We start from the raw sequence: 15795 nt of genomic DNA on the forward strand, positions 1-15795 counted from the left end.
TCCCGGGGAGCCGGTTCAAGCCCTGCGTCCCCGAAAGCGGACATCCAGTCCCCAAGGAAGGACCCAGCAACCCCATATAGGGGCCCTTTGAACAGTGTCCTGGCGCCTATGGCGCCAGGCTCATAAAAGACATCAGTCCTGGCACCATAGGCGCCAGGCTCATTATGGGAGTGCTTGGGTGCACTTACCTGATGCAGACCATGCTGCAGGATCCCGGCCTCCTTGAGGCCTGAAAGGAACTACTTTACCTGTGGGACTAATTTACCATCCGGGCGTGGTCGGGGAAGGATACATACCTAATTGGAGGAAGGATACATACCTGGAACTTCTTCCAAGGCTATTTAAACCCCACCCGAACAGCCACACGTGCTTCGCGTTGTTCTGCATCTAGCAGCTGGACGTTCACCGTGTCTGCTCCTGCATCCTGACTTCTGCCACGCCTGCCAGCATCCTGGATCACCTGCAAAGGAAGAGAAGAGAACAGAAGAAGGAAAAGTCCTTACCTGCTAAATCCGCATCCCGGAGACATTTCGCCGACAGTTCTGAAAAGGAAAACTTTTATTTAAAAGCTCATCGCGTCGATCGCTGCAGCGCCGCATTCCACTCACCTTTACAGGGCGCCTCCATGTTCAGCAGCGATCATCCGGATTCGCAGGCACGCCCCAGCGCCTAGGGAGAAAAAGACCAGAACAAAAGGTGAGAGAGAGAAGGGAATAAGGAAAGCTAAATCTCCATGTTAAGACTTACCTGTTGATTCATCCCCTCTTCATTTCGGGTCCGCGCCGCATCCTGGCATTTCCGGACCCCGGCCCCTAAGGGGAAAAAGAGACATCAGCGTTAATGAGCGAATGAAAATACATTACCAAAAGACGCTCATTAAAGACTTACCTGATTTCTACAAGGATTTCACCTCTCATCTCAGGTCGGTGCCTGTTCCCCGGCATTCCGTACCCCGGCCCCTATGGGGAAAAAGACACTAGCATTAGTACATTAATGCATGGACACAAGGGGAACTTCTTATCAAAAAACTTACCTGGAAGCCAAGCAAGTTTGGTTCTCACCGATCCGAAAATCCAGTGAAGTAACTGGATACCAACGCGCCCCTACATCAGAAGCAGGATGGAGAGCTTGTCCTTCCAGACCCTAAGGTGAGACGCTACGAGGAATCACAGAAGGGTACCAAGGAGGGTGAGAGGGGAAAGTGGGAGGCCGATTGCATTACCCCGCAGACAGTTAATCCCCTATTTTCGCCTACAGAAGGATACTTCTGCGAACTAGACAAGCCAGATTTGGGGGCCTGGTCCAGTCCATCTTCCGAACCCTGTGCATCACCTTAGAAGAGGTCACAGCAGCGCGAACCAGGCCAGCGCCTCCGTGGGAGTCAGGTGAGCGTAACACCAGGGCCTACATGGATCAGTGGGTGTGTAATTGAGATGTGGGTAGACTGAGGGGGTGGAGGAATTTAGGGGTGGCTGGCAGGGGTAATCCACAATGTGCAAGTTGAACTTTATTTGTGGGTTTGTGTTAATGTTTATTTATTTATTTATTCATATTTGTGGAGCATGCAGCAGCCCGAAGGCATCGTGGCGTTTGTTACAGTGAGTGAACATAGCTTAGTTACATATAAAAACAGACATACTTATTATACATTTTGTATAGAACAGTTTACAAAGCACATAGATGGAGTGGAAGCTGAGCAGGTGGGAGAGTAGAGAGATGATATTAAAAGAGCGCAGTTTTCAGGTTCTTTCGGAAGGCAGGGAGAGAGGTTTCTGCTCTGAGGGCAGTGGGGAGCGCATTCCAGAGCGGGGCTAAGTATGGGAAGCCTATCCCTCCTGCTTTGGCCCTGTTGATGCGCGGGACTGTGAGTTGGTTGGTGTAGCATGTTCTGGTAGGCCTGTTTGAGATAGATCTGAATAGTGTGTCTGAAAGGTAGGACGGTGACGTAAGGTTAATGCATTTGTGTGTGGTTGTGAGAATTTTGAATGTGATGCAGTCTTTGACCGGGAGCCAGTAGACAGTCTTTCTTGCATGTGAGATGTGGTCTCTTTTAGGAATGCTTAGCGCTGCTCTTAGTGAGTTATTTTGGGTGATTTTTATGTTTTTTATGGATGTGCCAGCTAGGAGTGTGTTACAATAGTCAAGCTTGGCCCCTATGGTGGCTCTGGCTATTGATAGACAGTTGTCCTTTGTTAGGAAGGGTTTTATGGCGTTGATGAGTTTGGTACTTAGGGCGGAGGCAGAGACAATGGCACTGACTTGCTTATTTATGGACAATGTAACATCAATGTGGACCCCTAAAGTCTTGACAGAGGATAGGACTGGGATGATGCAGTTGCCAATGTTAAAGTTGGAGTAGAGACAGTCTAGCTTAGCTTAGCTAGAGTGGCCTTTTGGCCAAGAATAAGAATCTCAGTCTTGTCCCTGTTGAGGCATAGGCCATTTGTGGCCATCCAGGCATAGATGGTGGAGTAGATTTGCCGTAGGGCTGTAGCGTCTTGTTGATAAGAACCTGTTAGAGGAAGGAGCACCTGGGTATCATCAGCATAGTTAGTGTATGCGATGCCAAGTGCATCCAGTTTATCAAAAAAGGGCTTAGTGAAGAGATTGTATAGCATTGGGGCAGTACAAGATCCCTGTGGGACTCCACAGTGAATGATAGTGGGAGCTGCATTAGCTATGTTTGAGAAGACTTTCATTGCTCTGCCTTCTAAGAAGGAGGTGATCCAGGAAGCTGGTTGGTCGGAAGAATGCGCTGCCTGCGTGAGATGTGCAATGAGGGTTTTATGGTCCACTAGAGGTCTAGGAGGAGGAGGGCCATTATCCAAGATTTGAGTGATTTGATTTTTTAAGCCTAGCAGGGTGGTTTTGGTTCCGTGCCCTTTGCGAAATCCAGACTTTTTCCTAGGATGGAGTTGGATTCTAGGTAGTGTTAGATCTGACTGTGAGTGGCCTTGTCTAATGTTTTGAGAGGAAACGGGACTGTAGTTATGGGCCGGTGTTTATTAGGCTGGGAGGGATCTAGTGTTGGCTTTTTTAAGAGTGGACGCACCCAGGCCTGATTTAAATGAGGAGTTGATGAAGACAGTGCGGAGTGATGCAAGGGGCTTGGCACACTCTTTAATGATCTTAGGGGGGCATACATCGCCTTTAGATTACGTCCGGTTTAAGGTGTTTGAGGATGTCTGACTTCTGATTCTGAGATGTCCTTAAATGCAAATTTAGGGAAGTTGGTGGTTTTGCGGTTGGGCAGGGTCTGTATTCCCTGGTTCTGGTTCAGTAGGCTTTTATAATGGTCTAGAATTTTGTTTTGTAGGATGTCTATTTTTTAGCATAGCAGCTTGTATGCTTGTGCACCATGCTTCATCTTTAACGATCTCGTCGGTGCAGATAGGGGGAGCTGTGAGTTAATTAAAGATGGTAAAGAGTTCTTTTGATTGAGAGTTTGGCGTTGGATATTCAGCGATTATATGCTTCGGATTTGGCAGTGAAAATGGTGTCTTTGTACTTTTTGGCAGTTGCATTGAAGTTTTCTTTAGCGGCGTCACAGGGGTTAGCCTGCCATTGTTTGAGAGCCTGGCGTTTGTTATTACTTAGGTTTTGGAGCTCTTCTGTGAACCAAGAGTTTGCGTGGAATGACTTTTTTTTCCTTCTTATCTTCTAGTGGGGCTATGGTGTTGACTGCGTAAGTAAGGGTGTCCTTAAACATACCAGCTAAGATGTTAGGATCTTGCGAGAAAGGAGCCGCTAGGCATGGGAGGTCAAGATAGGGTCGCAGGGTGTCTGCAGTTAGCGCTTCTTGCTAGTGTAGCAGATGCATATGTGGTGGTTTTAGTACTTGGGGCTGTGGGGACTGTGAATTGTATACAATTATGATCTGTCCATGGGTAGACGTGTTAGAGGTGATGGTGGAATCACAATTGTGGTCAACCACCCAGTCATGGGTGCGGCCTTGGGAGTGGGTAGGGCTCATAATTTTCTGGGAGAAACCCAGATCTGTGAGGTCCTTGGTGAATGAAATAGCGGTTTTATCATTAGGGTCATTGTATCCTAGGTTGAGGTCGCCTAGGAGTAGGGTTTTGGTCTTTTTAAAAAAAATATTTTCACTGAGTAGGTGAGTGATGTGTCCTTGGAAGTCAGCAGGGAGTCCCGGGGCCGGTAAATGACGTGCATATTTATGGTATTTGTGAAGGTGACAGTTTGGCCGATATGATGTCTGCATTACCCTCTCATGGGTGGGGTGATAATATGATAATGCAAATAAACAGAGTTTATAAAAAAAAAAGTAGGTTGGGCAGCAATCCATCTACCCCATCACTAAAACTAGCAGGCCAGTAGCGCGGCAGTGTTGTGGAACAGATTGCTGCGTTCTATGCAGTCGCATGCCCCCTTCAACTCGTGTTTTCTCTCTCGCCAGGAGATGTGCATGGCGGGAGGCCCGACTCGCATGTGATGCCGGTAGGTCGCTGCAGCTTGTGTTTCTGAAAGAAGTAAACAAACTCTTGAAAACATGTTGCATCTGAGGTATGGGGTGTGACAAGCTTGTCCTACACAGAAACATACTGCCATAAGGTGGGGGCAGGAACTGGGACCCTCTGAACTGCCAGCATCCTTCACAGGGGAAGGACTGGCTCTGAATTTCCACATTAGGCCTCCCACCCTCAGCTGAGAGGGGTTCCCATCCTCTCTTGACCAAGCCAGGATACCGGCTATGGATTATGAGTACAGTAGTTACTATGGTGAGTAACTTTTAATTTGAAGCACAATTATTACATTTGAAGGGGCATACATTAAGAAGCATTGGAAAAAGTACTGCATTTATGAGGTAGCACATATTCAGCATACAAAGGTTAAAACACGGTAGCAATGTAGCAAATGCTATATTTAAATGATGTAATTTATCCTTTTGCAGTGATTATATTCAACAATATCTGATGACAAATAATGTCCCGGAAGCTGCCAGTACCTTGGTCTCTATGGCGGAATTGGACATAAAGCTTCAAGAGTCGTCTTGCTATCATCTTCTGAGATTTATGAGATCTACTGTTAAATTCTGGCACAAAATCCTAAAGGACAAACTCTCAAGGTGGGTGGTATGCACCAAATATATTGTATGTGCAATATACATTTTATACACCAAACAGCATTGCAGTTGTCTCCCTATGGGGGTCATTGCTAATAGTGTGATGAGTACCGAACACAGTCACACTGCTTGCCATTTTGTTCTCTTTGCCATTGCTGTACGCTCTCTGTGATATTTAGGGCTTGTTTTGGAATGTTCACTGCAGCATTCTGCGGTTTTTAGACTGGAGCTCTACTGGGGTTGTATAGACTTGGATTTATCCTGGGATTGTGAAAACTGAATATACAGAGTTAGTGCGAACTGGGAATATGCTGGTATTGTCAAGATTAAAAAAAATAATTAGAACCATTTTATATGTGTATTTTTTATATGGTTGTCTTGCAGTTTACAGCTTGAAATTTGTACCCATGTATATAAAACTTTACAGTGTATATTGGATATAGGAGCTGATAACCAGTGTTATTACCCACCTACCTCCAGGTTTGGTGCGCCCTATCAAATAAAGAAAAAAACAAACAAACCCAAAATAGAAGTACTAATTTGGTGAACCTCTAATTGATGAGAGGCTGAATGGGCCCACTACTATAATAAACTGTGACTTTCAGGTTACACACCGACCTCTGCAGAGATGCATTAGCTCACTGAGCTGTGTTTTCAGATTTCTTGTTAAGATATGTATATACAGGTGTGTGCTAAACTGGCAATATACTACTGGGAGTTTATGAACTGTCAACATATTGTATCTGTGTCCGTATAATCTGGATGTGTATTGGATTTGGGTATCCTGCTACTCTGAGCAAAATTGTAACGTACAGGAAATGGAACATTTTGGAATGTTCTGGCATAGTTAAGATTTTATTTTTATAGCACCAGTCACCTCTGTAATAGTCTAACAGTGCTGAGACTTGTCCGTCGAGGGGCGTATTAGGCCTCCACCCGAGATACCCATACCATAGTCTGCAAAGGAGTGAAAAAGAGCATTAGAGTAGAGTAGAGGATGGTGAAGGGAAGGGTAGTTAACCGAACATCAAAGATTTATAGTGGTAAGAGGGGTGATGAAAGGTAGAGATGGAGTTGGTGATAGTATGCAAGCAATGCTCTACCTCCTGATCTCAGAGCTAATAACTGGAGTTTTTCTAGCAGACCGTTAAAACATACCTTTTTTCCTGACAGCTTTGCTGGCTTGTTATCTGCCCCACCCTCCTGTACCTGGGGTAGCCTGCTTAGTCTGTCTGTGAGTGTTTGTGTGTCTGTTCCCTTTGGTTGGGTACAGCGTCCATTTGCCTTTACGCTTTATGAATAAATACATCAGAAATGACTATACTGTCAGTGTAGAGCTATCAAAGCACACTTTTGATCTGAAAAAGGCTAGCAGATAAGGCTCAATAGAACAATCTTGTAAGGCAGTTGCTCATATTTTAAAGAACTGTAATTAGACAGTAGGTGGTTTCAGTTAGTGGTGGGCTTGAGTTGTTCTCAAATGTACCCTTGAGGTTTGGAGGCTTATTTCTCCATTATGTGTTACCTAACCTGCCAGACAAGAGAGAGCTGGCTCTGGCATTGCTTAGCCAGTTGTCAGCAGTAACAGAGCAGAGATTTGCAATATGTGTAAGGTGAATGCGGTGGACACAAAAGAGGAATAGCGAAGATGGGCCGTCCCCCAGAGTGCCGTACTTGCATGGCCACATGCTAGGATCCATGTGCTGTGTGTAATGGTGCAGTTTACCATTAAATAAACTGATTACAAGAAGGTGATAAAAACGTTGTTGGTCCACGGAATTCCTCACTAATCCCAAGTAGAAACCATAGAATAAAATGCTTTTTGAGGCTACCAATTCCTGCCGGCATGAATAGACGATGTCTTTTCACTGTGGAAGATTAACTGAGAGCTAAGAGCGTAAAAGATAATGAGTGAAAGCACTGATGTCTCTCTCTGGAGATCCTAATGCCCAAATATCAAGGTTCAGGAGGTCACCCTCTATAACCCAGCTTTTCCCCACTTGTTCAGTATGCAGAGTGATTGGCAATATTTCTTTTTTTTAATATATATTTTTATTCGTTTTACAGTTGGAGCTACAGCACTACATTTCAACATTTGGCATTCTCCGAGGAGATATGTAACAATCAAATTGCAACACTTATTCCCCCTCTCATCCCTCTGCTTCTTGTACATCAACATTCCTGGCCTTCTCGCCTCATCTGAATTCCCCCGGGTCTATATCAGCCACGGTTCAAAGGTCAGGGCTGGGAACCTTTGGTCAAAATCCAACAGAGGTGACCAGACTACTTGGAATTGGTGGAGTTTCCTTTCTTTTGCAGCCAAGACTCTTTCAGCCACTACAATGTCCCAGACCTTGATCCACCATTGCCCTAAATCTGGACCTTTTACTGTTTTCCAGCAACGGGCTGTAGTGATACGTGCTGCCAGCAACAAATGAGACATTGTTTGTTTTGTTTGTTTTATTATTTGTAATGAGCACCAGACCCAAGGGTATCAGGGCGCAACAGATACAAGAATATGCAAAGCTTAGTTACAGTGAGTGTACAATGCAATACATTACTATACAACGCAGGATATACAGATATTTACAGATATTACAGGTATTGTGCATAAAAATGAAGTTACCGCAAAGGGGTTAGTAGATAGGTATTACGAGTTGCAATTCGGTTAGACAGTCGTGCAAATTAGTGGTCAGTGTATTTTAACCACAAGATAATATTAGTTCTGAAGTTCTGGTAGGACTGGTCTGCTCTTAGGGAAGGAGGCAGGGAGTTCCATAGTTTGGCCGCTTTAACAGGGAAGCTGTTGCCACCAATCGTGGATAGTTTGAATCTGGGACCTTTGCCCAAACTCCCATTTCGGGTATACCCCCTTGCAAGCCGTCCCTAGCAACAAGGTCTTTGGGCACATTGGGAGGCGACTCCCAGTAACGTCCTGGATCACCTTTATAATGTTCTCCTAAAGGGTCTGCATGAGGGGGCACCCCCACCACATATGAAAATATGTGCCTTGCGCCCCACAATTTCAACAACAGGTAGGGGGGACCAAGGCCTGGAAGTGGTCAATCTGGACCGGAGGATAGTACCACCCCACCAGAACAACAGTTTAAATGCGCATTCATTGTTCGTCAGACATTATGACGAGGCGCGGGTTTTGGCCCAGGTCTTCGTCTAGACCACGTCATCCAGCTGCAGGCCCAGATCCGTCTCCCAACGGGACATGTATTCCGGGCGGCGCAGAGGCAGGAGGTCCTCCTTCCGCAGTCTATACTCTATACCATTTTGCAAACCCTCCTTTGTGTGTGGCCTCTCCAACATTAGGTTCCAATGGGCTCAGGGGTCGTGTGGCTCTCTCTCTTATATTGGGATGAGTAATCCAGTGGCGGAGCTGGATGTATGTCAACCTATCCATCTCGGAGAGGTTAAATTCTGTTTTACACTCCTCCAAGGAGCACGGATGGCTCTCAACGTAAAGTTGTCCCAAAGTGACTAAGCCTCCCTCTTTCCAATGTTTGAATGCTCCCTGCGGGACACTTGGTGTTAATGCCGGGTTGCCAAAGAACGGGGTGAGTGGGCCTATCCCGCTAAGGATCCTCTTCCTGCGTAGCACCCCACCCCAAACTTTCAGAGTGGCTTTCGTCGATGATAACAGATGAGGCCATTGTTTCCGCGCTAAGTGGGGAATAAAGGGTAGGAAACAAAGGGGCAGGGAGCATTGAGCTTGCTCTAACTCCAACCATCTCGAAGCCGGGGTATCCGCTGACCACATGGGCAAGTGGGATTGTTGGGCAGCTTCTGCATATTTCCGTAGGTTAGGGACCCCCAGACACCCCAACCCGGATCCCCCTATCATCACCCTAACAGGCATCCCAGATTTCTTCCCTCGCCAAATGAACCCCAGTAGTTTGTGTTGCAGTTTTTCTATTACAGGTTTGGGGACCTCTATTGGAAGGAAAGAGCAACAATATAACAACCGGGGGAGGTGGTTCATCTTGACAGCAGTGATCCGGCCCACCAATGAAATTTCTTGTTTCGCACACCTTAGCAAGCCCTGTTCCAATGGCTTGATCAAAGGAGGAAAGTTGGCCCCATACAAGTCCTTCAGGGAGGCCGTCAAGTGAACCCCTAGATAAGCTATAGAAGTTGTGTGCCAACGGATCGGGCAGAGAGCCTGGGCGGCCCCAATTGTTTGTGCGGACAGGCCCACCCCCAGAGCCGCTGATTTCCCAAAATTAATATCAAACCCAGCTAACTGCCCAAATGCTTCAAGCTCCTGTACGGCTGCCTGCAGGGAGGCGATGATGTTAGTGATAGCTAGGAGCACATCATCGGCATACATAGCGATCTTATGGGGGGAGTCCCATACCACCGGGGCCTTAATTGTATCTTTTCCTCATATGTGTTGGGGCAACGGCTCCATAATGAGCGCAAACAGGCGGGGCGACAACAGTCATCCCTGGCGCGTTCCACACGTTAGGGGTTGGGGGTGAACACTCCCGATTGATCTGTAGGGAGGTATTTGGGGTGAAATAGTTGACGGCTATCGCTTTCCTAAACTGAGGCCCGAAAGCGAACGCCTCCAGTGTTAGGTGTAGAAAAGACCAGTCCACCCTCTCAAACACTTTTGTAGCATCCAATGCCAGGAGGGCCAGTTTCTCCTTGTTGTGTGTGGCCAGTTCAATCAGATTTAACGCCCGCCTGATGTTGTCTCCTGTTTTCCTATCCTGGATGAAACCTGATTGATCAGAGTTAATCAGTCGAGGGAGGAGGGGCGCTAGACAAATCACTATCACCCTTGAGTAGATGTTAGCATCAATATTCATGAGCGAGATTGGCATATATGAGGCGCAATCCTTAGGGTCCTTTCCCGGCTTTAGTACCATAATTGTTTTAGAGCTTCTCATCAATGCTGTTATGCTTGCCACCTCCCGGAATGAATTAAATAGGGACGTTTAAGAGAGCGAGGAGTTGGTACCTGAACAGTTTAGAGAATCTAGGTGAAAAGCCATCTGGGCCCAGGGTACGAGACTTCAGGGACTTAATAACAGCTTCCACTTCCTCCTGTCGGAATGGTGCTTCCAGCGCGTCCCTATACTCCTGTGCCAGCTGCGGAAGGGAAGCCTCTGCAATGTATTGCCTCTGCGCTTCCGACGATCTGTCCGTCTTGGCCATGCTCTCCCGAAAGTAGTCTTGTGCAATCTATAGTTTCTCCTGTTCTCCATATTGGGTTACCCCCGCATGGTTCCAGAGGCCTGTAATAAAGTTCTGCTTTCTAGTTTTCGATAGTTTCCTCATCAGGAGGTGATTGGCATTGTTACTTTTAGCATAATATGTTTAACTGATAGCAGAGTTTGCGCCGTCTCCTCCGCATACAGGGCCTCCAGTTCGTTACATGCCACCCCCAGAGCAGCATGAACCTTAGGGGACCATCCCCTCTTGTATTTGCATTCAATGTCCCCTATCTCCTGCTCCAGGTGGACCCTCAACTGTTTCTTCCTTCTGTAATATGCTGCAGTGTGTGCTATCAGATGCCCTCTGATAACCGCCTTCATGGCGTCACAGGTTGTGGCCGGGGAGGTTAGTTCCATGGGGTTTTCTTGAAAGTAGTCTTTAATCGCTTTTGCCTCCTCATCCCTTAGGGCCTTATAATTTTATATTTTGGGTCTTACATGCACCAGTGTGGTCTGGAAACGGGGGTCGGATTCCATGACCTAATCTGTAATCACACTGGAGCATGGTCTGTAAGAACCTTCGGGGCAACGTCAACCTTATTCATGAAGGATAGGAGCTGGGGTGCACCAAGAGTAAGTCAATGCGTGAAGATGTGCGGTGGGCGTGCGAGAAGAAGGTGTTATCCCTTTCCTCGGGGTGCAATACTCTGCAGGCATCCACCACACCCAGGGATCTAAACAGACCGAGGATTCTGAGTGCGATTTTTTAGTCTCTGGGGGCTGGCGTGAGTGATTTATCCTTGTCTGCATCGGGGACCCCATTGAAGCCTCCTCCGATGATGAGCTGGCCTTCAATGAACGGGAGGAGCGTGGACTCGAGGTCTACCAAAAATTGTTCTTGGCCCTCGTTTGGGGCGTAAATCGAGACCAGTGAATACAGTTGACCCAGAAGCATCCCTTTCACACCTATAAAATGGCCACCAGGGTCTGTGATGTAGTCTAATTCCTGGAACGGAACATCCTTGGCCACCAGGATAGTTGTCCCCCCTTTTTTAGTGCCTCCCGAGGCCAGGAACTGTTTCGGGAATTCTCTACTTCGGAGACGGTCATAGTCCTCCGGCAGCAGGTGGGTTTCCTGGAGGAATATCGCTGCTCCCTCTAGATCCTTTAGACGTTTCAGTATGGATTTCCGTTTCACCGGCGAGTTGAGGCCTTTGACGTTTAGAGTGACAAAGTTCACCTCCCGGAAGGGCGTATCCTCCTTCACCTCTGTTGACCGCATAGGGGTGAGAGCAAAAGGGGGTGGGGGGTCAAGTGCTTAGAGGTTGCATTCATAAAATAAGAATATCTGCGAGCCTGCTCCAACTAAATTTTCCTTCAACAAAGAATTATCAAACTTTGAACTCAGTCCGAACCCTGTACTCCAAACTATTCGACATCAGCAGTACACTCCAAGGGCCATCCAGTGACATCCACCTTGGAGTTGGGCGTGGACCGTGTGAAGCCCGCCCTTCCTAGCTTCATATTTCCTGATTCCGTAAGCTCCATCTGACCAGCCATCCGGGGCAGGTGAAGGCCATATAATCATCAGAGTTATTGCAACCTTCTGTGGCCTGCGGTTATGGGCTGTAGGCACCGCTCATCTCCTATTTTGACTCTTCTGGACCATAGACCATGTCGGGCGTCTCATTTTCTGGGGTTGGTCGTCTGTATCCCCTGTGGAGGTGAGAGAGGAGCCACCTTCTTTCTCCGGCGAGGTGGGATTCAAGATTGTTTCCGCATCTTCTATATGTGCGATCGTTCGGGAAGCCCCTTTGTTGGAAAACTGGACCTCAGCGGGAAACAACCAGCGATACCTAATCTTCTGATCTCAGAGGAATAGTGTTTGTGTCCTAAGGGCCCTCTGTTTCTGTATGGTCACTGCAGCTGGATCCTGGAAGATTTGGAGGGGAGACCCCTCAAACGATGGTTTGTCACGGGAGTGGCCTATAGCCATTATCGCCTCCTTCGTTGTGTAGAAGTGAACTTGGATAATCACATCTGGCGGGGGTTTCGTGTCCAATCTTCTGTGAGGACGCAATCTGTGGGTGCGATCCAACAGTAGTTGGAACTTTTCAAAGTGTGGCAGAAGGGATTGAAATAGGTCTCCTATGTATTCTGCCAGGTTCCAATCTGGAACCGAAGCAGGCACTCCCCTAATGCGCAGATTATTTCTTCGGGCCCTGTTCTCCAAGTCGCTCCTGCTTGTACTCTAGGATCTCTTTTCTGTCTGTCAAGGCACGGATCTCTCGTCGTACCTCAAGAAGTGAATCTACGTGCTCCCGAGTCAGGTCCTCTACTTCTCCCAGCCTCTGCTCTGCCTATTGCTCTCTTTGATCCGTATGTTTGAGTTTGGTGGTAAGTTCCATCATACAGGAGCGGAATTCTGATTTGATGTCCACCATAAACTCCTAAATGTCCTCCTTGGTGGCTAGTTGTCCAGTTCCTCCAGGTGATGCTTGCGGTGTAGATATGGGTGTCTCCGACTTCTTTGCTTTTTCTCCTGGCAGCACCATGGTGGAGATATCTCTGCTTTTCAGCGCCTTAAGATGTTTAGCCATATTGGTGCTGTCTCTCTGCGCTCTGCCAAACTCCTGTCAGTGTAGCAGGTACTCGGAGGGAAGAATTGCCACTGTTCGCTCTTGTCATGGGGAGCGGTAACCTTCTGGCTTCTGGCTCCGGGCTACTGCAGATCTCATTGGGATGCGTCCAGGGCTTCTTGGTTTTGAGGTCTGCTTTCTCTATGGTGGTGGGGGGAGGGGAGGAAGTCTGCTGGTTAAGTGATCTGTTTTCTCCATTCCTCCAGTTACCCCAGGTCCCTGCAGGGCCATCTTGATAACGCATGAGCAGTATCCTTAGGTGTAGTTGGTTGACAGGGCTGCAAGGGAGGGTGCCCCAACAATACAGGGGCCATTACCCTGAGGAACCATCTTCTATGAGACTTCTCAAGGTTAACTGATTTCCAATCTGAGTGTACTGGCTCCCCAGAGGCCATAATTTGCAATTTCTCTCCTCGGCACTCTGTGCTCGAGGTTGCTGGGGGTGTGGTGGGGGGCAGCGCCTTACTCAGCGGGCTCCACTGTATCATACCCTCATGAGAGGATAACTTCTCTTCCTCCCCTCCTTCGGCTATAGACCACGCCCCCGCCCGCTCACCGGCAAGATAGCGATGTCTCCCTCTGTCCTGGGGGCTGCAATGTGGCGCGTGTCATGGGAACTGCTGTTATTTCCAGGCGGCGAGAGGAATCCTCTTGGAGCACACCCCCTGGCACTCCCAGCTGCGTTGTTTCGTGGCGCTTTGCTTCGTTACCTTACCCGACACCAGGCCTCTGGATCAGGTGTCAGGCCGTAACTGCCCGGTTCTGCACCCTGCCAAGGGTCCTGGTCTAGTTCAAAGTCTTTGTGCTGGGCAGGAGCGGGATGCTTCACGCTACTCCCTGCTAGTGTTCCGGTAGAGCTGGGCTGATTGGTGGGGCCCCCACCTTGCCACACAACGTCGGGTTTCTTATTTAAATGTCATGTGGATGCTGCGGCCGCTCGGGCACTGCGCCCCGCTCAGGGACCGGATTGCACGCCACCTTGCTTCGGCATGGGGGAGGAGCGGTTTGCCCCTTGACACTTCACGCTAGCGCTCCGGTCGCCTCACTGGAGTGTTCCGTACAAGCTTCTATGAGCTACCTTCGTCCCCTGATGCTGGGCAGGTGGATTCCCTAGGTGCGATCTAGGGTGAAACCCGGCCGTAGGAGTTCCTCATTCACCTGCACTCCGGGGGACAGCCTCTTCTTCCTTTGTCTTTCGTATGACTGTCCGCCATCTTGCTTTGGATCTGCTGATGCACAGTGTCTTCCTATCACGGGAGATGGCGTTAATGACATGTAGGATCAGAAGCAATCAGATATTATTAATCAAGCATCAGGCTTCTGGCGGAGGCCATTAGCAGAGCAGCCACATCGGTGGCGCTGCTGTCCATGCGGTTGGCAATATTTCTAATTTAGTTCAATTAATTTTTAAGCCTAAATACTGTGGTAAATCAGAAGGAGTCGGAGCAAAGGGGCGTCATTTCAATTCTGTTTTATTCAAATAATAAGAAAATGACCTTTCTTTCCTATACCTAGAAGGGTTGCCCTACCTAACTCAACTGTAACTTGGATGCTCGTCGTCAGGGTGGTTATCAAACTTAAGAATCGTTCCTCGACCCAAAAACGATCCTACTCTGACCTTACCACTAAACAAACGTATTCAGCAAACAGAAATGAAGTCAGGAGAAGGACTCCCTTCTATTGGTCCAAGCGGTTCAAACTTATGGGCTGGTTTCTGATAGTTTTTAGCCACAGTTCTTGTAAGTTCTTGTAATTCCTCCAAAGGACTTCTTTGAACTTGATGAAATGTCCAACAGTTATTCTTTCTCAGTGTTATATATATTCCTGGACTTTACCTATCTTCCCCTTAGCTCTTGCAATAAGGGAGATTACTCCCGTAATGTCCTTGGCTCTTTCCACAACAATCTAATGAGGGAGAGTGCTCCTGTGTTAATCTTTATCCTTAATATCTCTCTTATAGTTATTGGGACGAGGAAGTTTTCTCCCAAGGCCCTCTTCACCCTTGGTGTCTTTTCTACTGTTACTGTGACGAGGGAGATAACCCCAGAGGCACTCTTTACTCTTGTTATCTCTTCTGTAAGCACTATGACAAGGGAGATTACTCCCAAGATATTCTTTACTCTTAGTATCTCTTCGATAATCAGTGTGACGAGGGAGATTACCCCCGAGATACTCTTCACTCTGGGGTTCACTTCTGTAATCACTGCGACAAGGAAAATTACTCCTGAGATATTCTTCACTCTCAGATATCTCTTCTCTAATCACTGTGACGAGGGAGACTACTCCTGAGGCACTCTTTATTCTCGCCCAAACCACTGCTGGGTCTCCCAGGGCTCCTGTTACCTTTCTTCTGAAGGAGGCACATCATTGGTTCTTCCCGGGGTGTGGGTCTCACTCTCTCTGGTCAAGCGCCTTTTGCGTTTCTCTCTCCGCTTCCAGCTGCACGGCGCTTGTGCCTCAGGCTTCTTGACCTTTTTGGTGTCGGCGTAGTTGAAGGAATGTCCGGTCAACCTCTCGGAGGTAACACCACCATCGGTTTCTCCCCATATTCTATGTAGGTTGGGTCTCTGTCTGACTACAGAGTGCTCTGCCGGCTGTTCCAGCTTGATGCCTGAGAAAGGGGAACGGTGCCAAGAATGCTTGAATTCGGCTCCGTCCGAGCGGGAAAACCTAAAGGAGTCAGAAAGCTGTCCAAAGCTACTGAAAACATTTCTTTCCACAACTGAATCACCCAAAAGGAGTGAAACTCCACAGCAGATCAAGTTCCGATGGAAATCGGATGAGGCTCCGGTTAGGGCAAACTGCGGAATGCAGAGAGGCAGAAAGGCGCAGCAGATCCCCGCCATTGGGGGAGGGTTACGAGGAAGCCTGTTCAGAAATCATTGGGGCTCCCAGGTGTGGA

General features: G+C 47.9%; 1 protein-coding gene across 1 annotated transcript in view; it reads left to right on the forward strand.

Annotated features, from left to right (window-relative positions):
- RINT1 (RAD50 interactor 1) overlaps nucleotides 1-15795 on the forward strand; it is a 1254187-nt gene that overhangs the window by 312941 nt on the left and 925451 nt on the right. Inside the window, exon 4 of the mRNA XM_069629127.1 lies at nucleotides 4913-5086. Coding sequence (XP_069485228.1) covers nucleotides 4913-5086 — 174 coding nt within the window. The remainder of the gene's footprint in view (nucleotides 1-4912; nucleotides 5087-15795) is intronic.

Source organism: Ambystoma mexicanum, chromosome 12 (genome assembly GCF_040938575.1).
Source record: "Ambystoma mexicanum isolate Mex_15411 chromosome 12, UKY_AmexF1_1, whole genome shotgun sequence".
NCBI lineage: Eukaryota > Metazoa > Chordata > Amphibia > Caudata > Ambystomatidae > Ambystoma > Ambystoma mexicanum.